The sequence below is a fragment of the Aquarana catesbeiana genome, linkage group LG05, assembly GCF_042186555.1.
Source record: "Aquarana catesbeiana isolate 2022-GZ linkage group LG05, ASM4218655v1, whole genome shotgun sequence".
In the NCBI taxonomy this organism is placed as follows: Eukaryota; Metazoa; Chordata; class Amphibia; order Anura; family Ranidae; genus Aquarana; species Aquarana catesbeiana.
The window spans coordinates 124535820-124561426 of record NC_133328.1 but is presented as its reverse complement, the minus strand read 5'-3'; the positions used below and the strand labels follow the sequence as shown (position 1 = coordinate 124561426).

Here is a 25607-nt window from a genome sequence, read left to right as displayed (position 1 = left end):
CTGCAGGTCAGCGGGACTGGGGGGGGGGGTCCTGTGTAAGTTTACCTTATAGATTTATCTGTAAAGGTGAACTTATCCTTTAACAAAAAAAATGGAAGCCGATTGGTTTCTATGCAGAACTGCACCAGAGTTTGCATTCTACTGTTTTAGTAAATCAACCTCACTATGCAATACGAAGACCTACAGTACATAATCTGTTCAATGAATGTGTATCCAATCAGGCAGGCTCTTGCACTGCATAGTTGTAAGAAGATTGTACAGAGAGATTGTCACGTATATGGTGACCTTCTGTGATGAAGCAGGATCTGTATTTGACAGATGTCAGACATCTGAAGGATTTTTTCTCCAGCTGCAGCAACAAAGCCAGCGATCCTTATCAGAACATGAAATCATGAATGGCAGAAAGCCAGCCTGCTGCACAGGAATGCCGGGATTTCTCATTCACTGTCCCATTTACTATAATCAATGCAGAATATATATGTAACTACAAACTAGCAGAACCTCTTCACCAGCCAATCACAGCATCTCTTCTTCCCGTCTCAGCCAATAGAGCGCAGCAAGCAGCTGGGAAGCTCCTCAGTCATTCTGCAACCAGAGGAGTGTGGGGGGCGTGGTGGTTTTATCTCCGTTCATTGGCCGTGCTGCCGCAAACCTTGGCAGCTATTGGCTACATGAGCTGTCAGTCGCTTGGTACGTCACTGAGGGCGACTAAACAAGGATCCCAAGAAGTGGAGGTCAGCAGGGAGGAAGCATGGCAGCTCTGTTAAGGAAGTCTTGCAGTGCTTTGCACAGCTCTGTCAGCAGGCATGCACGCTTTGCAGTGGGTAAGCCTCAATCTGTGCAGGGATCATTGTATTATTACGGGGGTCACCTGGCTCCCCACAATGTACATATAAAGGAATGCTGACAGTGAAGGTTTATTGGAGAGAAAACAATGAGATTTATGAGCAATAACCTGTCTAGTGTGTCTTCAGACTCCCTCATCTGCCATTCTTTTACTGCCTGCTATACCCAGCTGGCAGGCTGAGGTTTATTATCTTGTATGTTTATAATTGTCAGCTTTTGTTATTATACATAAAGTTTTCATACTGGAAATGACACAATGGAGGGCACTGTGGCATCATGTAGTCAGTGGATTATGTGCAGTGACAAAAAAAACCCATGTTATTCATCACCATTCATTAAAGCTGAACTCCGGGGAAAGGAAACCTGCTCCATCAGATGGGGGCTGCCCCTGCCATGCAAGGGTTCAATGTTCATTTAGGTCTGGGTGGGCCCTCAAGAAAGCACTCTTACTTACCTGATCCTCGGTTCAGGCTGTATGACCGGTCCCCATGACTTCTTCTACCCCATGTTCTGGCAGCCGCCAGTTCTGTGACAACAAGTTCAGTATCCCTACATTCCTACATTGGACACTGAAGGACCATCCACTGCTGGCGTGTAGGAGAGTAGAGTGGAGAAGAGAATGGGGTAGGTAAAACTGCTTTTCTTGTACCCACTAGACCTAAATGAGCATTTAAAGTAGAACTAAAGGCAACTTTTTTTTTTTTTGGATGGAGTAAGGAGGGGGTTATAAGCCCTGTAAGGTTTATTTTTATCATTTGTGTCCCACTGGGGAGATTTTTCTTCACTTCTTGTTCCATAGCCAAACCAGGAAGTGAGAGAAAATGCCTCTAAAGTGCAGCAATCCCTAAGAATGACTGTCCTCATTGGAAAATTTCCCCACTCTCCCTGTTCCTGGGACAACCCAAAATGTGCGATTTTCCTTTTACTTTCATTATCATGGTAAAAAGGACAAATGGAGAGAGTGAATAGGGGCACAGACAGCAATAAAAACTGACAGGGGTTGGAATCCCTCTTTAATGTATCCATAATAAAAAAAAAAAAAAAAAAATATGTAAAATATATATATAACACACACTCCTACTGTTTTATATTTTAACAGTTGCAGGGCAGCTCCACTGCAATGGAGGAATTTTCCTTTCCCCAGGGATAGGCTTTAAAGCTGAAGTTCACCTTTTCTAGAAAATGGCATATGCCATCAAGAGGCCCCAGTAGATATTCAACATCTGTGCAGCTTCTAAACGTGTGTGTGTGTTTTGTTTTTTTTGTTTTTTTTGTAAATTTTTATTATATAGCAAGGGCCTTTTCTATCATATACTTGCTCTCATTTCCCCATGAAGGGCATAGCCCTCAGTCCACTTTGAAGAGGACCCCCCATACCCCACAGGAAAATGGCAGTATTATATAATGCATTGCATATGAACAAGTACACTTATTGTGTCCATGTTGCCTTTCCTTCTTGTGGATCTTTTTTTCAGGCTGCCTCTGCGCATCTTGTCTCATGCTTTTGCAGTATGGCATTCTTTATTTTTTTTAACAGTATTTGTAAACATTATTATTATATATTTTTCTGTTTAAAATAGTGAACATATTATACTTACCTGCTCTGGGCAATAATATTGCCCAGAGCAGCCCCAATCCTCTTCTGAGGTCCTCCGCCGTGCTCCCACTCCCTTCCAAGTGCCTCCGTAGCAAGCGGCTTGCCATGGGGGCACACAAGCGGGCTGTAGCCCATGCTGGGCTGTGTGGGTCTATAGATACCTATAGTTCAGCCCCACCCTCCAAACAGGGTTTGATTGATAGCAGCTCCTGCTGCTGGCTGATCTGCACTGGATCAAGGGTTTTTTTTTTCTTTAGTGCCAGTTCACATCATAATTTCTGCATGCAGGTTTATGATGTGTTATTGATGTGTTCCTTTACAGTTTTGCTGTGTTCCATACAGAAGAAATGCAGCATGTTCTACTTTTAACTGCACTAGAACGCACTGCATTGGTGTGAACTAGGGCCATTGAAACACATGGAAAATACTGTGCATGGGGTTTTTTTTTTTTTTTTCCTCAGCCCGTAATGCAGAGAATACATTAAGCTAAAAACCTTACGTACCATAAGAGGGGACAATTCAGTAACCATGTAGGAAACCGGCTGTGAACCCTGAAGGCTTTAGTGAAGATGTTTGTGCCTGCACCCAAAACTGATTATTGAATCGGCACGGGGTGCTGACATTGCTAGAGCCCTGGACAGGTAAGTGTCCTTCTATTAAACGTCAGCAGCTACAGTTTTTGTAGCTGCTAACTTTTTTTTTTTGCCCAGACTGGAGCTCTTCTTTAAGCTCAAAATCTTTCTAGGAGCCTTTACCTCTGTGTTTTGATTTTAGACTTGTGGTAGCAGCCAATGTTCCTGCAAATTCTCAAAGATGTAGTCTGCTGCATGCAATTGGTGAACTGCACTGAGAATAATGGCGGTCCCTAGCTGCACCTTAGCATGCTTCCCTGTAAATGGGTCAAAAGTCAAAATTTTACTTCTATAAATGGAGTATTTTTAAAACCACTGTTATTATGGTTTTATTTCTGTCTGCCACCTTGGCAGAGAGATCCGTTTCCCTTTCTATGCTGGTGACCATATAGGATGTGAGGATACATCTCCCCAAGGCGCACATAAACAGCCAGAAAGGTCCTCACCTTGTTCTACAATCTTTGTCTGAGGTACCACTTTCCTGATATTTTTTTTTTTGATTTCTATTTATTTTATTTATTTATTTTATCTAAAATGCAACCCCTAGAAGGATCCATCTTCCTCATCTAAGAAAGGTGGACTGTGTATTTGCTCTGCAAACACTTGGGAAAGGTGGGCATACATGGTCAGAAAAAAGTATGCTATGCAATGGTTTTAGGACATTGATATTCAAGATTGAAAGAGCATTTATGATCTTGGAAGCAATCCTTATTAGATATACATTTTCTAGCAAACTGGGAACGTCGTGACTGATAGCCAGCTGTTCCCATTTTTATGGAATGAAGGGAACTAAGATTTCACAGTCTAAGCGGTTTCTTAGATTGCAAATCATCTTTGTATGAGTCCTTCAAGGATGTCCAGTTACCTTTTCCCCTATCATTCTTGGAGAGATGTCTACTGGTCTACAACCACTTTGCATGAAACTGTTAAGATAGAAATAGTTGAGCGACTTGTTTTTTTAAGGTGCAACCACAAAGGTTGTCATCTGTTATCTTGGACCCCTTTCACACTGAGGTGCTTTTCAGGTGCTATCACGCTAAAAAAAGAGCCCGAAAAGCTCCTGAAATTTGCTTCCCATTAATATCAATGGATCCTTTCACACTGGGACGGGGCGGTTAAAGTCCGTGAAGCAGCATGTTTGGAGGGCTTAAAAAAGGCGCCTCAAAAATGCCCCTGTTCATTGAAATGAATGGGAAGCGCTGCAAATGTGCCCAATGTTTTATGGGCAGTTTTCAAGCGCCTCATTGTGAAAGGGGTCTTACTTCTCTATTCAATGAGTCACATTCGAAGACCCTGTCACTTGATAAGCTAATGCTATTTTGTACACAGGCGGTGTTCATTTGCTGCTTGTGTGATTGGCTCAATGATTTTCCAAAAAGTCTGTACTAAGATGTCTGATATTTATTTTTTTTGGGCATCCCCTGCAACAAAAAAAATGGAAATTGGGTCTAAAGGGATGCAGACCTTGCCACTTTCCTCATTAGGACCCTGCAATTGCAGTAGCTGATTGATAATACGATTACTCCAGTGCACATTCATTTTGCACGTGGACGCAGACAAGCAGCTGTTTCTTCACAATAACAAAAGGTAGGAATCTGCAACAACGTTTGTTAAAAAAATCCTTGTGATGTACATCAGCCAGAGGGGAATGTTGTGCGGGGTGTGTGTGGGGTTTTTTTTTTTTTTTTTCCAACAAAAGTGGAAAGTTGTTAAATATGCATAAGAATGATAGCCCTTTTGTTTTCACCTAGAAAAACAGATGATTGGCCGGAGCCCTAATATTTGTCTTGACATATGTTCTATTTTCAGTAATTTGTTAGTAAATTTTAAACTTTTAAAAGTTTTAAAGTCTAGCTTAATCCCTGTCATAAATAGATGCCTGCTATTACTTTTATTAGCGTGTCTATTTGGCCTACCATGTGATTTTGGTTTTGTTTCTGGCGCTATGCCCCATCCACCTGTCAACCCCCTTTCCATTGAAAGAGCCCTTACTGGCCACCAAGAGTCCTCTTTGGACAGGGGGATTGTGTGTGGGGCTTATCTCCGAGGACAGCGCCTAGTCCCAAAGCAGGAAAGGTATTACCTAAAGTGTGCATAAATGTGAGATAACAATTGCCTGATCCAGCCATTTTGCCAGATTGAGTCACAGTCTACATGCTGCTAATAATCATCCGCTGATTAAGTACTTTTGGAAGGAACAAATAATTGGGTAGCCTATTGGGTAGGCTAAAGCACCCTCTGTATGGACTACTTTAGTAATGCATGGGAGTTGATTTAATAAAACTGGATAGTGCAAAATCTGGTGCAGCTCTGCATGGAAACCAATCTGCATCTAATTTTGTTTGTCAAAGCTCAATTGAACAAGCCGAAGTTAGAAGCTGATTGGCTACCATACACACTTGCACCATATTTTTTACTCTCCAGTTTTAGTAAATCAACCCCCCGTGATTTCAGGATAACAAGGGCATACAGGTTGTTTAATTGGCACCTAAGGCTTGTGGTGTCTACTGTAACATAAGACATTTTAAAGCGTCTGACATGTTCTCTTTAAATGCTATTTGATTTCTCTAGTAATGATAGGATCATATACCTTGATGAAGTCTTTACCTGGTAGATTCTGTAGATTCTTTCCATTTTTATCTAGTACAGTACATGATCACTGCTCCCTGTTTGCCTTTCTAGAAAGTATTTCAAGGACATTGGAAAGGTGAGTGTGGCCAGATTAGTGCGCTTGTAACAACACAATTGCGTACTGCACATGATTCTAGAGTTATTTTTTCAAGACAAGTGTTTGGAGGTCTACTGCGTTTGTCTTGGTTTGAGCTGTACAGCTTTCAGATGTCTGCCCCCTTCTTCTTGGCCTGAGCTGTACAGCTTTCAGAGGTCTGCCCCCTTCTTCTTGGCCTGAGCTGTACAGCTTTCAGAGGTCTACCCCCTTCTTCTTGGCCTGAGCTGTACAGCTTTCAGAGGTTTACCCCCTTCTTCTTGGCCCCTTTTTTAACTAGTTCAAGAAGGTGGCAGACCTCTGAAAGCATGTCCCGAAAATGGACTTGAAGTGCAAATTCAAATGGTATAAAAATAGCAGCCAAGCAATCTGGACAGCTGTAATATATATTTGTAGTCAAATTGATCTCTTATTATGTGGAATTCATTTTTACCTTTTTTCTTAAGCCTTTTAATGCTTTTAGTTACATTCAGACACTTGGCAGAACATTTGTTCTCTAAACTTTTTTTGTCTGTTAAATTTAATGCGCACAGTAATTAGCACAGTATAAGCCAGATTAACAACATCAACAAATCAGAGGGGAAACGGACCACTAAACAAATTAAAAGGTTTAATTTGGCTAATTTGCCGGCTAACCTTTCTTACAGGACTATGAATTCAGACTCGCCACTTGTACTCAAGAATGTGTTTTTGGCTGTCATAAGGTTTCTTTTCCTCCATCACCCTTTCAAAGTATAATGAATGGAACTTGGTGCTTACTGAGTGAGGTAGCCTAAAATGATCTTTGTATTAAACCTCCCATATTTCACAGGACTGCCTTGATAGGAGGTTAAATTAAATGATGGAGAGTTGTCTATGGAGTATAAGTTTTTTTTTTTTTTTTTTTTTTTGTTTCAGATCATTGACCAAAACCCCTGAAGAAAAACATATGTAGGCTGCCATTGTTGGGCTTTCATTCCAAAATTGCTAGTGTTGGTTATTCTGATCCAGTGTCCTAAATGCCTTCTGGATCGCTGACCTAGAAAACATATGCAAGTCAGGTGTGCTAACCGCACTTGAATACATGCCTGCTCTGGGGTAGTAACTCAGAAATACTGAAGCCAGAAACAGAACAGCAACTAGCATTTCCGCTGAAAGTGTCTCTTTAAAATGCTACTGAACCCATTTAGGCAAATTAGTTATCTGTAGGCCACACTTAAAGTGGTTCTGAAGGCTTAAAGGGTTTTTTTTTTTTCTTTTTTTTTTACCTTCTGTATGCAGCTCCCCCCAGACCCTCCCTGATACTTGCCTGTGTCCAATCTCAATCCAGCGATGTGCATGAGAACAGCTACTTTCTTGGCTCTCTCCCTCCTCATGGGCTGAGGCACAGTTTTGTCAATTACAGCCAGTGAGTGGGGACAGGGCTGAGACCCGTTCTGTGGGCTTGGGAGCTAGCATGCACGAGTGCCTCATAGCAAGCGGCTTACTATGGGGGCTCTCAACAGGGAGGAGGAGCCCAGAGTGCCAGCGGGGGACCTGACAATAGGAGGATCATGGCTGCTCTATGCAAAACCATTGCACAGAGCGGGTAAGTATGACATGTTTATGTAAAATAAAATTTTTTATAATCATACCTCCTAGTATCACTTGCTGTAAGAATTGCTGTATATCTTTCTTTTGAGGGTGATTTATCCATCATAAATTCAAGATTTAATAAGGGACGCCTCTTTCTTTAGTGTGGCTACACTGCTATTCAGAGTCTCCCCAAAGCCTCAGCATAGCCACGTGATGGATCACGTCGTGCTGAAAAGACGTTCTGCATGGTGGACTTTTTCAGCACGCTATCGCAACAAGGTTAACTGGCCTTATGGGTTATAAGGCATTTTGCTGCTTCTTGAGGTTGGACTATGCTGGGTGGGATTGTCCAGCCATCTGCCACTGCACCTGGTGTGATGGGACCTAAGAGTGTATCTAAAGGGAAATGAACTTTTATTAACCACTTCCGGACCGCCCACCGTTGTTGTACGTCGATACTTTGAAGAGGAATATTGTTGTTATGGCAGCAGCTAGCTGTCATAACCCCAGTATCGTCTTCTTCAGCGGGCGGTCCGCTTCAAGATAAAAGTGGTCTCTGCCGCGGATTCGCCGCAAGATCACTTTTATCGGCGGCGGCAGAGTGGGTGCCCTCCGCCGCTTACTGGAGGCGATCGGATCTTCTCTCTTGTGTGTGACATGGAGACGAGTGAGGGGAAGATGGGCCCCCACCCGTCTCCATATCAATGCAGGGCGGAAGCGACGTCAAAACATCACTTCCGCCCATAGCTCTTACAGGGCCATTTTTATTTTTTTTTGTATTGTAAATATGAGATCTGAGGTCTTTTTGACCCCAGATTTCATATTTAAGAGGTCCTGTAATTCTTTTTTTTCTATTACAAGGGATGTTTACATTCCTTGTAGTAGGAATAAAAGTGACACAATTACAGTATCTCACAAAAGTGAGTATACCCCTCCACATTTTTGTAAATATTTTAATTATGTCTTTTCACGTGACAACACTGAAGAAATGACACTTTGCTACAATGTAAAGTAGTAAGTGTACAGCTTGTATAACAGTGTACATTTTCTGTTCCCTCAAAATAACTTAACACACAGCCATTAATGTCTAAACCACTGGCAACAAAAGTGAGTAGACCCCTAAGTGAAAATGTCCAAATTGTGCCCAAAGTGTCAATATTTTGTGTGGCCACCATTATTTTCCAGCCCTGCCCTAACCCTCTTGGGCATGGAGTTCACCAGAGCTTCACAGGTTGCCACTGGAGTCCTCTTCCACTCCTCCATGATGACATCACGGAGCTAGTGTATGTTAGAGACCTTGCGCTCCTCCACCTTCCGTTTTGAGGATGCTCAATAGGGTTTAGGTCTGGAGACATGCTTGGCCAGTCCATCACCTTTACCCTCAGCTTCTTTAGCAAGGCAGTGGTCATCTTGGAGGTGTGTGTTGTGGTCGTTATCATGTTGGAATACTGCCCTGCGGCCCAGTCTCCGAAGGGAGGGAATCATGCTCTGCTTCAGTATGTCACAGTACATGTTGGCATTCATGGTTCCCTCAATGAACTGTAGCTCTCCAGTGCCGGCAGCACTCATGTTGCCCCAGACCATGACACTCCCACCACCATGCTTGACTGTAGGCAAGACACACTTGTCTTTGTACTCCTCACCTGATTGCCGCCACATGCTTGACACCATCTAAACCAAATAAGTTTATCTTGGTCTCATCAGATCACAGGACATGGTTCCAGTAATCCATGTCCTTACTCTGCTTGCCTTCAGCAAACTGTTAGCAGGCTTTCTTGTGCATCATCTTTAGAAGAGGCTTCCTTCTGGGAGCACAGCCATGCAGACTAAATGCAGAATATGGTCTGAACACTGACAGGCTGACCCCCACCCCTTCAACCTCTGCAGCAACACTGGCAGCACTCATACGTTTATTTCCTAAAGACAACCTCTGGATATGACGCTGAGCACATGCACTCAACCTCTTTGGTTGACCATGGCGAGGCCTGTTCTGAGTGGAACCTGTTCTGTTGAACCGCTGTATGGTCTTGCCCATCGTGCTGCAGCTCAGTTTCATGGTCTTGGCAATCTTCTTATCTTATCTTAACTTAGGCCATCTTTATATAGAGCAACAATTCTTTTTTTTCAGATCCTTTAGAGCAGTGGTCATCAACCCTGTTCTCAGGGCCCACTAACAGGCCAGGTTTGCAAGATAAATGAAATACATCACAGGTGATCTCATTTGCTGCTCGGTGATTGCAGTATTCTAGTCTGCATCTCCCCAAGGTAATACATAAAACCTGGCCTGTTAGTGGGCCCTGAGGACAGGGTTGATGACCACTGCTTTAGAGAGTTCTTTGCCATGAGGTGCCATGTTGAACTTCCAGTGACCAGTATGAGAGAATGAGAGCGATGACACCAAATTTAACATACCCTCTCCCCATTCACACCCCATACCTTATAACACTAATGAGTCACATGACACCATGGAGGGAAAATGGCTAATTGCACCCAATTTGGACATTTTCACTTAGGGGTGTACTTACTTTCGTTGCCAGCGGTTTAGACATTAATGGCTGTGTGTTAAGTTTTATTTTGAGGGGACAGCAAATTTACACTGTTATACAAGCTGTACACACTACTTTACATTGTAGCAAAGTGTCATTTCTTCAGTGTTGTCACATGAAAAGATAGAATAAAATATTACAAAGTATGTTTGTTTGTTTTGTTTTTTTTTTGGGTAAAAGTTTGTCCCCATTCCACCAGCAGGAACAATTTTGAAGCGTGACATGTTGGGTATCAATTTACTTGGCGTAACATTATCTTTCACAATATAAAAAAAAAAAATGCAGTCCAACCACTTCTCTTGGGCAGCTGAAGGGGAATACTTTAAAGCAGGGGTGCCCAAACACAAACAGTTCACCCACTATCTGTTGAGCAGCAGAATGCCAGGTGGTGGAACACTCTCTGCATGCACTACTACTGATTAGCGATGCAGGGAAAGGGAGGGGTGGGGTTAAACACTGATACAGGCAACCAATGGGTGGTGGTGTTGGTGAAGTTAAAGTGGAGCTCAACCCAAAAGAGGAAGCTCCGCTTATTTGCCTCCTCTTCCCACCCCCCTCCACTGCCACGCTTGGCACCTTTTCGGGGGGAGCGGGGTTCCTGGTTTTGAAAGGTACCCGCTCCCACTTCTGGCTGACTTTGCCACGGCAAACTCATCCAGAGTTTCAGCCCCCCCCCTCCTCCTGCCCCCTTCGCCAGGCCATCCACAAAGCAGAGCGCGCTCCGAGTCTTATGCAGTAGGGAACCGGCTGTGAAACCGCAAGGCTTCACTGCCGGTTTCCCTTAGCTAAGACGGCAGCAACCGAGAGCCAATTGGATTCGTGGACAGGTAAGTGTAGCTGCTGACTTCTAATTTTTCTTTACCATACATCATGGGACACAGAGCCATAGTAGTTACTATCTGGGTTATAGGCCACCTTCAGTTGATGGACACTGACACCCCCCTAAAGACAGGAAGTCCACTCCCTGTATAACCCCTCCCACTACTGGGAGTACCTCAGTTTTTTTCGCCAGTGTCTTAGGTGTTGGTCACAAGTAAAGATGTGCTATGCTGAGCTCCACTGGAATACTCCTTGCTGGCACAGGCTATGCAACCGGATCAATTCAAAGTGTCCTTTCAGTCCGAATTGAATAGTACCCTGGCCTCGTGGTGGAAGAGACGAGGTTTAACCTGTAATGCTTCTCTTTTTAGAGAGCTAGACCCCGGGATCCAGTGCTTTTGGTTTTTTTCAGCCATAAAGTTTCCTGGTGGGGTATTTTACGGGTCCAGGTGTGTGGTTTCCCCGATTAAAAAGGGTTCCTGAAGGTTTTTTAAAGGAGCCCATCGTGAGGGGTGAAGCTTCGGTCTGTTGGTTTTACCACAGAATCCCTGCGGTGGGAAAGGTAAGTGGAGATTTCTAAGGAATTTTAAATTCTTTTATGAATTGTCTCCTTTAAAAAGTAAATGTTGTCATGCCTAAAAGTCACCACTGGGGGCTCTATAGAGCACGTACCTTGTCATGCTTTCCTCAGATCACACTGTGTCAGCAGAAGCTGCAGAGTTCTCTGTGGCTTGCAGTCCCAGAGCTTCGGTAAGATGTTGGCAGTTTTTATGCCAAAAACACCCCCCCACCTGGGTAGAAGCTCTCCCCCTCTCCCTGGCTAGGGGGAAGCAGAATGATCGGCGATGCCGCTCCGTTCGTCCACTACCGCTGTACGGAGGTTTGTCACCAGCTCCTCCACGCCACCCCCCTCACACACACATGCCGATCCAGTCGGATTGGAGGCCCAAGCGGGAAAACGCTCTTTGAAAAGAGAGGGGGCGCGTTGTTCTGGAGGGGGCATGGCTTAGTGCAGCGTTGGCGTGCGGGAACGTCCAGCGCGGGACTAGGTTTTAAAAAGCTCCATTTTGCTAGCTGCAGCTGTCGGAGGGACACAAGAGCAAAAGGGGGCATGTAAGTGATGACACAGGCATTCCCTTGGCACATTTACTGAAGCATCAGGCTGAGCACTAATAGCAGTGGCAGTTGCTGGACTATTTTCTCAAGCATTGAATGCAACTTCTTTTGGTAGTACCTCTGCATTTGTGCATCGGGCTATGGTCAGAAGGGAGGTAGAAACACTCCAAAAAAGGGCCTCCTTCAAACTCAAGAAAGCCTAAACTCATCTCAACAATGGCATCCTCCCCTGAGAAATCAGAGGTGGCTGGTCAGAGTGAGCCATCAGGGCTGTCAAGTGTTGCAACTGTTTCCAACACCACAGCCCCTGTCTGTTACTGAAGAGGTTTTTTCCTCAACCATATTAGGATTGGAGCAAAGGTTAGCGGCTTTACCTCATCCCAGAGTGGGACAAAGAGCGACAGGTCCCCGTCTATTACCCAGGACCCTCAAACTGAGAAACTGGGGGCGGGAGAAGACTAATTCCTCTCAGGGGACCGTGAAGAGGCTGATGACTCCTCTTCTGGGGGGGTCAGATGCGGAGGGATCGGCTTCACAATCTGAAAGATTGTTGGTACAATCTCAATCTCACTGAATTGGTCCACTCCACATTTATTCTACCCTTAACTGAGTCGGTTGATAAGCCCACTTCTTGTTTGGGTTCGCTAAAGCCTCCCCAAGCTGTGAAGGGACGCCTCCGCTCGCTCGAGTGGGGGGAAGACTATCTCTAGAGTTCCGAGAGTCCCCGTCTCCTCGAGTTGTTGGGTGGGTTTTTTTTTTTTTTTTTTTTCCAGATCGAATGTTCCCAAGGATCCAGAGAAAAAGAAGTCTCTCTTTTTAAGTATACTTTTTCACGGTTCCGAAACCGAATGGAGACATCAGACCCATTCTAGATCTCAAAGATCTAAACCGGTTACTGAATATCCACTCTTTTCGCATGGAGTCAATCCAATCAGTAGTCTCCATCCTACAAGGTGGAGAACTTCTGGCGTCAATCGACATCTAGGATGTATACCTCCATGTGCCTATTTTTCCCGCTCACCAGAAATATCTGTTTCAAGGTAGAAAATCTTCATTTTCAGTTTGTAGCTCTGCCTTTCGGTCTAGCTACTGCACCTTGAGTGTTGGCAAAGGTCCTGGCCCCTCTAGCCAGATTAAGGTCCCAAGGTATTATAGCTTACCTAGATGATCTGCTCTTGATAGACCAGTCGGTAGCCCGCTTAGACCAGAGTATGGTCACCACAGTCCACTACCTGGAATACCTAGGTTGGATTCTCAACCTAGCGAAGTCTTCCTTTAAAACCATCAAGGAGATTAGAATACTTGGGTCTGATCATAGATACAGCCCAGAAAAAGGTATTCCTGCCGCCGGCGAAGATCCGTGTCATAAGGGAACGGATTCAGGTGGTCAAGGCAAAGAAGAATCCCTCTATTCAACTTTTGCATGAGGTTGTTGGGAAAGATGGTGGCTTCATTTGAGGCCGTTCCTTATGCTCAGTTTCATTCGAGACTGCTGCAAAACAGTATCCTATCGGCTTGGAACAAAAAGGTCCAAGCTCTAGATTTCCCAATGTGCCTGTCTCCGGGGTAGGCCGGAGCCTCAGTTGGTGGTTGATGACCAAGAATCTGGAGAAGGGAAAATCCTTCCTACCAGTTACCTGGAAGGTGGTAACAGATGCCAGCCTTTCAGGTTGGGGAACAGTCCTGGAAGAGGCGACTGTCCAAGGGAAATGGTCCAGATCAGAAATGACCTTGCCCATCAACATTCTAGAGATTCGGGCAACGCGCTTAGCCCTGAGGTTCTGGATGTTCAGGTTACGGAATTGTCCTGTCAGGATCCAATCCGACAATGCCACAGCAGTAGCCTATATCAATCACCAAGGGGGCATTGTTCGGCCCAGAGAGAGCTGAATCATATGCTAACTTGGGCGGAAAACAATGTACCTTGCCTTTCAGCAGTCTTCATTCCAGGAATAGAAAATTGGCAGGTAGACTATTTGAGTCGCCAGCAGTTGTTCCCGGGAGAATGATCCCTTCTCCCCGATGTCTTCCTGACAATATGCCAAAGATGGGGGATACCAGGCGTAGATCTGTTTGCGTCCAGGCTCAACAAAAAGATTAACAACTTTGTGTCAAGTACAAGGGGTCTGCTAGCGTGCGGAACAGATGCCTTGTTGTTCCCGTGGAATCAGTTCTCACTGATTTGTACATTCCCTCCTATTCTGCTGCTTCCATGACTTCTTTGCAGGATCAAGCAGGAAGGGAAGTCGATGATTCTTGTGGCCCAGAAGATCCTGGTATGCAGAGATCATAAGGATGCGGTAGGGGACCCATGGACCCTACCACCTCGTCCAGACCTTCTCTCGCAGGGTCCGGTATTCCATCCTACCTTACAAACGCTAAATTTAACAGTTTGGCTATTGAGACCCATATGCTGAAGAAGCGTGGGCTTTCAGGTTCAGTGGTATCTACCTTGATTAATGCAAGGAAGCCGGCCACCAGAATCATATATTATAGAGTCTGCAAGGCATATATCCCCTGGTGTGAATCTAGGGGTTGGCACCCCAGGAAGTATGTCATAGGTAGAATCCTTTACTTTCTGCAGATGGGTTTAGAAATGAAGCTGGCCTTGAGTACTATCAAAGGCCAGGTCTCGGCCTTATCGGCATTATTCCAACGACCACTTGCTTCGCATTCTTTGGTTCGTAACTTTATTCAGGGGGTAACGCGGCCTTATCCTCTAGTTCGGGCACCCCTGGACCCTTGGGACTTGAATTTAGTTCTGTCGGCATTGCAGAAACAGCCTTTTGAGCCGATACGGCATATCCCCTTGGTCCTTTTGACAAGGAAACTAATTTTTCTGGTAGCCATATCTTCTACAAGAAGGGTATCAGAGTTGGCTGCTCTTTCTTGTAAAGAGCCATATTTATTCACAAGGATAAGCTGGTATTGCGTCCTCATCCTAACTTTTTAGCGAAGGTAGTGTCAGGTTTTCATCTAAACCAGGATATTGTTCTACCTTCATTTTTTCCAGAACCCTGTTCTACGGAAGAGAAGTAACTACATTCCCTTGATGTGGTGAGAGCAATCAAAGTCTACTTGAAGGTGACTGCTCAGATCCAAAAAACGGATGTTTTGTTTGTTGCCTGAAGGTCCTAGAAAAGGACAGGCAGCATTGAAATCTACTATTTCTAAATGGATTCGGCAAGTAATTGTTCAAGCTTATGGTTTGAAGAGGATTCCTCCCTCTCAAATCAAAGGGCTGTTAGTGCTTCATGGGCAGTGCATCACCAAGCTTCCATGGCTCAAATCTGTAAGGCCGCAACTTGGTCTTCAGTCCATACATTTACCCGTTTCTATCAGGTGGATGTAAAAAGGCATGAGGATATCGCCTTTGGGCGTAGTGTACTTCGGGCGGCAGTATAAGTCCTCTAGTCTCATGGTGCCCTACTTTTGTTGTGTCTCCCTCCCTTCAGTTGGCATTGCTCTGGGACATCCCACATAGCAACTACTATGGCTCTATGTCCCGTGATGTATGATAAAGAAAATAGGATTTTTATAACAGTTTACCTGTAAAATCCTTTTCTTGGAGTATATCATGGGACACAGAGGTCTCTCCCCTCTTCTAATACACGTATATTGCTTTGCTACAAAAACTGAGGTATTCCCAGTAGTGGGAGGGGTTATGTAGGGAATGGACTTCCTGTCTTGGGGTATGCCAGTGTCCATCACCTGAAGGTGGCCTATAACCCACATAGTATGGCTATTTCTACTGTGAACATGAACACTGACTGCTTAGAACATCCTCTGCCTTAAGATCAGTCTGCTTAGGAGTACTTTGGAGTCCATTTAACATTCTGAAATTTCACCCAGCCCCGGTGAAGGGGATTGGGTGACCCCCTGAAACACGTTGGTGGACTTTTTGCCCTGTATGTTGTAACCAGCTGAACAATATATACTTTGAACTCCTACTTTGACCTATTTAAACCTGGATTTCTCAACTTGGGTGAATGTCTTCTCCAGGGAGATGCCCAGTTTTGAAGGGAGCTGCCAAATGCAGGCCTATTGGGCTCAAGTAATGACTTTGTCCACTTTTTGATAACCTGTGAAAATCTATGTCCAGTGCCTTTCTACCTCCATGTGGCCATATTAGGTCAGTTTCATCACCAGCATCCCTCCCCTTTGTGATGTGGGGCGGAGAGGGAAATTCCACCGTTGCAGCTGATTGGGCTAGCAGCCTCCTGTCGTCTGCTTATCCTTACAAGATTTGTGGCAGGATCAACAACTTTGTATGCTAATCGACAAGCAAAACAGGTTTTTATTAGTCTATTTAACAGGAGAAATTTTTTTTTTTTTAGATTATTAAAATATATAGATTTATATGTGTGTGTGTGTGTGTGTGTGTGTGTGTGTATGTGTATGTGTGTGTGTATATATATATATATATTGTATACACTGCGCTAAAAATGAAAATAAGGAGCTGCTACATACAAAGTGACAACAAACAAGAAATACTAGAAAAAATATAAATGTAGCGCATGAACTGTAAACAGAAGTCCCAAATCAAGGAAGCAACTAAAATGAATAGTGTCCACAACCACAAAAAAATTATAAGTCTCTCGGTATGGATGAATAAAAGTGAATGGAAAAACTATCAAGTGTAAGGTGTCCCATTAGATGTAGTGAGTAAATGTGTAGCGGCAAATGTTCAAACACAGGTGGATCCTTAAATCTTCCAGAAGAACTGTATCCAACAACTGTATGTGTCTTGGTACAAATGGTGTGTAAGAAACTCTTACCGGATACATTGGATTCCCTTGTCAGCGACAGGGAATCACTCGAGCAGATTGCCCCTCAAGGCCTGGAAGCGGACATCACAACTCTGGAAACCTTCTGGGTCAAACTCTGTATGGATCTCCGGGGGTCGCCAGGTGGGTCCTCCCAAAGGATGGCCAAGGTACGGATCAGAGGAGATGATGCGTCCCGCATGAGACTGGAGTGGAGGCTGAATATTCTCTCAGATGGTATGTGGAGAAAAAATAAACAGGCTCCACATGGTGCAGATGAGCAAGGTGGGTTTTTTATTGCTAAAAAGCCTGGTTGACAATAAAATGTGATCACAAAATATAAAAGCAAAAATGGGCAACAAGGAGGATGCTGAGAGCGCCCGACGCGTTTCGATCAATGGATCATCTACTTGCCCCAGTCTCAGCATCCTCCTTGTTGCCCATTTTTGCTTTTTATATTTTGTGATCACATTTTATTGTCAACCAGGCTTTTTAGCAATAAAAAACCCACCTTGCTCATCTGCACCATGTGGAGCCTGTTTATTTTTTCTCCACATACCATCTGAGAGAATATTCAGCCTCCACTCCAGTCTCATGCGGGACGCATCATCTCCTCTGATCCGTACCTTGGCCATCCTTTGGGAGGACCCACCTGGCGACCCCGGGAGATCCATACAGAGTTTGACCCAGAAGGTTTCCAGACTTGTGATGTCCGCTTCCAGGCCTTGAGGGGCAATCTGCTCGAGTGATTCCCTTTCGCTGACAAGGGAATCCAATGTATCCGGTAAGAGTTTCTTACACACCATTTGTACCAAGACACATACAGTTGTTGGATACAGTTCTTCTGGAAGATTTAAGGATCCACCTGTGTTTGAACATTTGCCGCTACACATTTACTCGCTACATCTAATGGGACACCTTACACTTGATAGTTTTTCCATTCACTTTTATTCATCCATACCGAGAGACTTAAGTTTTTTTGTGGTTGTGGACACTATTCATTTTAGTTGTTTCCTTGATTTGGGACTTCTGTTTACAGTTCATGCGATATATATATTTATATTTATAATTTTTTTTTACATACTGACAACAGTTCTATCTATCTATCTTGGTTTGCCGCTGTTGTACACAAAGTGCTAACACTTGAACAAATAAAAGGAATTGCAGCGCTCACAAAATAAACGTAACGTGACAATGTCCATATAAATTGTGCAATCATAAACCCCTCCTGTGTCCCCACTCACCCAAACTAATGGACCACTGGCTTTTCAGTCACGGAGTCAATCAGGCTTGAGCGTTGGCCATCAATGGCATACGCCATTGAACAGGGATATGCAATTACCGGACCTCCAGCTGTTGCAGAACTACAAGTCCCATGAGGCATAGCAAGACTCTAACAGCCACAAGCATGACACCTAGAGGCAGAGGCATGATGGGACTTGTAGTTTTGCAACAGCTGGCGGTCCACTAATTGCATATCCCTGTTCTAGAAGGATCCTCCACAATGCCCGTTAGTGATGATCATAAAGTGAATATGGCACCAAAAAGTAAAAGGCTGATATCGAAGTACTGTATAAAAAAACGCTTTATTGCGCGAAGTGGATAGGTACTTGCAGACTGACAGAATTAATCTCGCATGAGGTATTGCAGTGAAAAACAGGAAACGCTGCATCCAGCGTGCATTTTACCGAAACTGGAAATGACTTTGTTTGAATTAGAGCACCGGAAATTACATCTGGTGAGGGGGTCCATTCGGTCTGGTGAGTGGGGACACAGGAGGGGTGTGTGCTGCACCTAGAAGTTTGGAGCACATTACCTGGAGTACATTTACACAATTTTTATATGGATGTTGTCACATGTTAAATATTAGTTTGTGAGCGCTGTAATTTCTTTTTATTTTTATTTAACAGGCTAAATAGAAGCAAATAAGAGCCATTTTATTATTTGGATTTATATACACATTAGAGGCATGTCCATATGTTTCTGTTAATATATATGAGCTTTATGGAAACGTTTTAGGTTTTTGCATGTTCATCTCTCACCTTTGTACACAAACGCTGTACAAGACACGTAGCCTTGAAGACATTTGCCTTTTACAGTCACACATTCTTTTCTCATCTCCTTAGCTCTGTTTTGATGTGTGACATGTTTAATGTGACAGTTCGTATATGTGTTTTGTGGGATTTGAATTCCTTAACTTTAGGCATGCAAAAGCATTGCACAGAGCAGGTAAGTATAGGCATGTTTGTTATTTGGAAAAAAAAAGTCAGTTTATTACCGCTTTAAGGTAAAATCTCAAACCTTTAGGTAATCTTTAAATATATTCTGTGCAGAAGCAAAGACCTACATAAATCAGGTCATTGCTGTGTATTAGGGCTCATTCACACCATATGTGGAAGGCTGTGCTAAACAGGACAGTTTGCCTTTTTATGTCCTACTAGTTCAGTTCACACCAATGCACTGCGGTGGTGTGTGCTGAAAATGGAGATGGTGCATTTTTTCAGCAGAGCAGCCTGCTGCGGTTCACTACACTGCACTGCATTGCAACATGCTGCAGTACATAAAAATGAATGGCATACTTCATGTGAGCGTAGCCCAATGCCCCCCCCCCCCCCCCCCGGCTCCTCTTGAAGAATTGGCAGTTTTGATGGGGGGGGGGGGGGGGTACCGTGGTGGTGGACTGGTGCGATGCTCTTATGTGACACGGGGTGATGGACTGAAAATGACTAAAACAATTTAAACTAGCCATATAACAATATACATATTACCTGTCCTCCATTACACAAACCCGCTTTTTCACTAAAGCATGCCTTTTATGGTCAAGATATCAAACCATTTGTGAGGTATGGCATTTTCATTTGTGTGCAGTTGATTTATTTTTTTTTTTCTTTCTTTTAGTTTGCAGGTCAATGGCCTCCAAAACACCTGTTGGGTTTATAGGACTTGGAAACATGGGAAATCCAATGGCAAAAAATCTTGTGAAACATGGATATCCTGTTGTTGCATATGACGTCTTTCCAGAGGCCTGTAAGGAATTTCAAGATACTGGTGCCCAGGTATGCGTCCCACATGCTATTATTTTCTTGAACATAAAATACTATTATCCAAATTGGGAAAAGATGTGATGTGAATATTATATATATATATATATATATATATATATATATATATATATATATATATATATATATATATATATATATAATATTACACACACTAGTGGTGCACCAAGATCAGAATTTCAGGATGCACTTAGCCGAAAACCGAAATGGACAGCTTTTAAAAAAAAAAAAAAATATATATATATATATATATATATATATATATATATATATATATATATATATATATATATATATCTCTATTATATTTGAGTTTTTTTTTTTTTTTTTGTTTTTTTTGCGCTTTTGTGAAAGAAAAAGGCATTCCTTTTAAATTCTATGTATGTCTTCACACTGGTCTGTTGTGGTGTTAAAAATTCTGCTTGCGGCATTTTTGGTGCATATTTGGTCAGTTACAAAAACGCACCTCCCCTATTGAAATGCATTTGACCCTAGGATCACACTGTAATGTTTTTTGCAACCTGCGTTTGCGTGGGCACAGCAGCCCATTATTTCAGTCGGCTGCCGTGCCTGCATTTTCCTGCAGAAAAATGTGCATTCTCCTTTTTTCAAACGCGGCCCGCAGGGAAATCGCATGCTCATTTGGGTGGACCAACCAGGTCAACAAGACACTTTGATTTTCATGTTTCACCATGCTCCTTATAAACTGCCCTGTGGCTAAAGGAATTCTAAAGAACAGCGCATCAAAGAAGTGAAGTCAGACAGTAACCTTATTTATTGGTGTTTTCTATACCATGTTTTTTATAGTATTGCAAAAAAGTGGCTTTTTATTGCTGAACTTCAGGAAAACTACTAAGTCCTGGTTCACACCTATGCATTTTTTTAGTGCATTTTCAGTTTTGCCGAAACACACTACAGTCCATTTAGAAGAAAAGAAGAAAAAAGAGAGCGCACCAGCCTAGTGCATTATCCTTGACAGATTTATTTGATTAAAAACAAGATAAAAACTACTCCCAAAAGTTGAAGAAAAAATCGCATAGTGATCGCACAGAGGCAATTATTCCAGTGGTAGCAGTTTTCCAGGTCCCAGGAAGGAGGCATATGGACTACTGCTGGCTAACGCGTTTTCGAAGGTTACCCTTCTTCATCAGAGCCTCTCTGATGAAGAAGGGTAACCTTCGAAACGCGTTAGCCAGCAGTAGTCCATATGCCTCCTTCCTGGGACCTGGAAAACTGCTACCACTGGAATAATTGCCTCTGTGCGATCACTATGTGATTTTTTTCTTCAACTTTTGTGAGTAGTTTTTATCTTGTTTTTAATCAAATAAATCTGTCAAGGATAATGCACTAGGCTGGTGCGCTCTCTTTTTTCTTCTTTTCTTTTAACACTAGGACAATCCCATCCTTTGAGAGCAGCAAAGCCGAAATCCATAGTCCTTCTTGAACCTTTGGGACTTTTTGGCCAACACACCTGTGCTCAAGAGTATTTTTTGCTTTGTCTTTTTATACAGTCCATTTAACATGGTTTCTTATGGATGTAGTTCACATCTGTGCATTTTATGGAAATTGTCAGGGACTTTTTTTCTGATTTTTGGTTCTATAGACAATGGATCAAACTGTGTATTGAAAAACGCAAAATGAACCTGCAATATGCAAACTGCAACCTGCATAGGTGTGAACCAGGCTTAAATTAGAGCTGTCTTGTCTGCCACAGGGTTTCGCAGACAACACGGCCAGGTCAATGACCTCATAATTATTTTTTTTTTTTCCCCTTGCATTTGAGCAATACAGCTAGGTCATCATCCTCACCTCCCAGCCTGTGATTGGACAGTGAAGAACCAGTAGCACCCTAATGCACCCGTTCCGCTGCTCATTTTTCTCTTGGTACCAAGTCAGTAGTAAATACATTTTCTGTCTTTCTGTCTTTCTGTCTTTCTGTCTTTCTGTCTTTCTGTCTTTCTGTCTTTCTGTCTTTCTGTCTTTCTGTCTTTCTGTCTTTCTGTCTTTCTGTCTTTCTGTCTTTCTGTCTTTCTGTCTTTCTGTCTTTCTGTCTTTCTGTCTTTCCAGAAGTATGTCCCTAAAAGAGCTCCTGCCATGCTGAAATGTGCATTTATTTTCCTTTTCCTTGTGATAGGACCATAGAGCTTTTCAATAAAATCAATGGAATGCGATTTCTTTTGCCCCAAGGTTTAGAATTGATAGTGTTCCAGGAAATGCTTTATTTAAAGCTATGCTGAGATGAGGCAGAATAGTGAACTAAAAAAGACAGTTTTTCAAATTCCAGTGTTAAAAGCGATCATATGGCTTAAACATTAAAAAATATTTTAATATATTTACTGTATAACACACATCTGACAACCCTATTGTGTTTAACTGACACCTGTCTCGTGTGTGTGTGTGTGTTTGTGTTATTTATTTATTTATTTTTTTTTTAATGTGTTCTTTGCTTATGATGTAACCCATCTCAAAAATAGGTCCTGGACATTTTATTGCAGGTCTCCACCTGCTTATTGGGGCCATCTGCCCCATAAGTCTGGAACACGGTGGATGTATTCCAACAGACCTAATTAGCAAGTAAAGATCTCTTTCACTGGGCGTTGTGGTAGTAGACAGCAATGTTCCTTTTCAGTCCAGGCAGAAAGGAACTCCCTGCTGAGCTTTTGAAGGGTACTAGGCATTCTTGTTACTGTGGACCGTGACTTCTACACAGTTACTTACTTGGCATAAAAGTGTGAAGGCTTTGCCATCCTTTCCTCACAATAAAGTGCTTTCCAGGACTCTCTTTTTACAAGTGCATACTTATTTTATGATGGAGTGCCCATACTTTAAACAAAAGCAAAATGCAGTGTGTGTGTGTGTGTGTGTGTGTGTGTGTGTGTTGTGTTGTGTTGTGTTGTGTTTGCGTGTTTTTTTTTTTTTGTTAGATCATCAGTGTTTATAAACTGTCTACTTGAAACTTATGATGTGCCATAACTATGTCCTTTTTCCCCAAAATATTAATTTCTCAGTATTTCTATTAAAAAAAAGACTCTCATATTTTACAATATCCTAAAGGCTCCATGCACACTAGGGTTTATTTATTTATTTTTTTTTTTCTTCTGTTCCTAGAAGCTAAATAGTGTTCTGTGTCCATGCACACTACTTTAGGCTATTAGCGTTTTGTGAGCTTCAGGGTCTAGGAACAGAAAAAAAAATGTTTTTTATAGAGGTGTTTTTTTTTTTTTTTTTTTTTTGGACTGTTTTTCCATCAGAAAAAAAAAATGCTAAAAGCTACTAAAATGCCACTACCAGCCGCCACAAAGACCCTATTGTCAGCATTTTTCATTCAGCATTTTTTTTTTTTTTTTTTTTCTAGCATTTTTTTGAGCCTATAAAAAAAAAAAAAAAAAAAAAAAAAAAAGCTAGTGTGCAAGGAGCCTTAAAGCTGAACTTGACAAAGATGTGAAAGAAACGCCATTTAATCCAGTTATGTATTCTATTTGGTATTTATTTTTTCACAATTAAAATTTTATTGAAAAGAAAAAGTTATCACATTACAACCATAAGCTTCAAACTTACTACAAACATAGTAGCATAGCACCTTGCCAAACTACCAATCATCTTTTAAATTTGTTAATTGTATATTTTGTATGCAGGAGATAATAAACTGGTTGAATCAATCGTGTTGGATTTCTCATTTTTCTGTATTGTGCTCCGAAAAAGAACCAAAATGAACAAAAAGTATACTGCAGCGAAACACTGTTGTGCCTGTCATAAACACTTAACGTGACCATGTATGTGTAGTAGAGAAATAAAGAAATGGGAAAGAAATAAATATAGAGAAAGAAGAAAAGAAACATATGTTCTAGAACTACCATGAGATGACAAATTTTCTCATTATTCAAGTATTAGTTAGGGTTTTGTATTTGTCAGAGTATTTATAAATCACCCATACTTTCCATAAAGTATTAAATTTCTCTGTTTTCATGCGCTATGGCTCTGATTTCTTCCATGTCATGTATGTTGAGAAGCCACTCTTTTAATAGTGGGTATTTTTGTGGTTTTCCAATATCTGGGTATCAATACTTTTGCAGCAGTAAGGAGGAATTTTGTTAGTGATCTTTTGTATCTTTTCATTGTACCCTTTGAAATATGTAATAAACAGCAAACTGTCGTTAGCAGAATTGAAGTCTCTGTAATTTGTTTAATTATTTCACAAACTTTTTGCCAAAATGGACGTATCAGGTCACAGTCCCACCATATGTGGTACGCTGAGCCTTCTGCCTCACCGCATCTCCAACATAAATTTGATACCATGGGAAACCATTTGTGTATTTTAGATGGAGTATTGTACCAGTTTGTATGAGGTCTCTTGATGTCATGTGTTAATCGAGCATTTGTGTGCGAATATGCAAGCGTGGAGCCATTGGTCATCGCTAAAGGTGGTGTTCAACGCATTTTCCCAAAACCTTTTGTGTTTATTAGTTTCGGTGGTTCCTGGGCATTGTAACCAGGCATATGCCAGAGAAATCGTTTTCTCCATGTTTTCGGCAGCTAAACAAACCTCCTCCAGCGAAGACAAGGGCTTAATATAAAGGGTGCGTTTATTGGGATTTGAGACAAAGCTATGAATTTGGAGGTATAAGATAAGACAATGTTTCTTGACCGCTAATCTGTTGAAATTCTTGTAGCGTTTTCACTCTATGATTCTCAAATCAATGCATTGGCAATAAATGCTTTTGTCTCACTTCTCATCTGCACTATTCTTACTTTTTGGCCTGGTGGAAACTCAGGATTATTGTGTATTGGACAACGGCCTGGTGAGGAGATCAAATTGGAGTTTTTATTAATTTTCTGTGCCACTTTTAATGTGGCTCCTATTGTTAGATGATTTTTAAGTTGCGTAGGGCATTCGGACCATGCTATCCAAGGTGTAAAATTTGATCGGTATAGGCCTTGCATCGTCCTCCAGACTCACCCAATCCTTACTGTCTATATGACAATACCAGTCTATAATACGACTCACATGCGAGGCTAAGTAATAATTATTAAAATTTGGAAAACCCATACCTCCGGCATGTTTGGTTTTGGTGAGTAATGTGAGATTTATGTGCGGGTGTTTGGTTGCCCAACGAAATCTCCTAGTCATGGAGTTCAGTGCTTGAAAGAAGCTCACCGGTAGCTGGATTGGTAGAGTCTGGAAAAAATACAAGACCCTAGGTAAAATTGTCATTTTTATTATGGCTGCTCTGCCAAACCAGGAAAAATATATTTCATAGTCCATTTTTCTAGATCTTTTTTAATATTTTGTAGGAGGGGTCTAAAATTTGTTGTGTAGATCCATTTAAAGGTGCAATTTTTTTTCATGCAATATCTAAAGTTTTTCCTGCTAGCGTTAAGCTTAGCGCTTCAGATTTCTTATAGTTTACTTTAAAATTCGAGAAATAATTGTAATGTGCGAAAATTTTACAAAGATTAGGTATTGAAATGTGTGGCTGAGTGTTGAAAAACAGCAATTCATCTGCATTTAATTTGGTATTTATGCTTGTTTTATGTAAAACCTATGTCCTGATATAGGCCATCTCTATGGCATGTACAGCTGTACTTTGTACTGGAATAGGTCTGATAATGGCTCCAGGTTTCCCCTTCCTTCTCAGATGATGGTCAGCAGGACAAATAGGTGAAAATATTTTTTGAAAGAGGTCCCTTCCCTACTCTGACAGAAACAAATTGATAAATGTTTACCTTTTTTAAATACATCTTACATGTACACACATGTTCTCTTCAGCAGGGACGTCCCTTGCTGCTACTGCCTCACACTCTGTAAGCCAGAAATTCATACTATTAAATTGGTCAAACAGTCCCAGTAAGTGGGCGCTGAGGAAAGGGAGACTCAGGAAATGATTTCCTCCTGGCTGCAGCAGACTTATGATCACTTTTATTTCAAGATGCCCCTCCCTGAGCA

The 25607-nt window shown here is 42.2% G+C and overlaps 1 protein-coding gene across 1 annotated transcript in view; it reads left to right on the top strand.

Annotated features, from left to right (window-relative positions):
- Nucleotides 1-666: 666 nt before the first annotated feature.
- The window catches only part of LOC141145954 (3-hydroxyisobutyrate dehydrogenase, mitochondrial-like), a 32699-nt gene continuing 7758 nt past the window's right edge, over nt 667-25607 (top strand). The window contains exons 1-2 of the mRNA XM_073632746.1: nt 667-824; nt 19500-19657. Of these exons, the coding sequence (XP_073488847.1) occupies nt 752-824; nt 19500-19657 (231 nt within the window). The 5' untranslated portion in view covers nt 667-751. The remainder of the gene's footprint in view (nt 825-19499; nt 19658-25607) is intronic.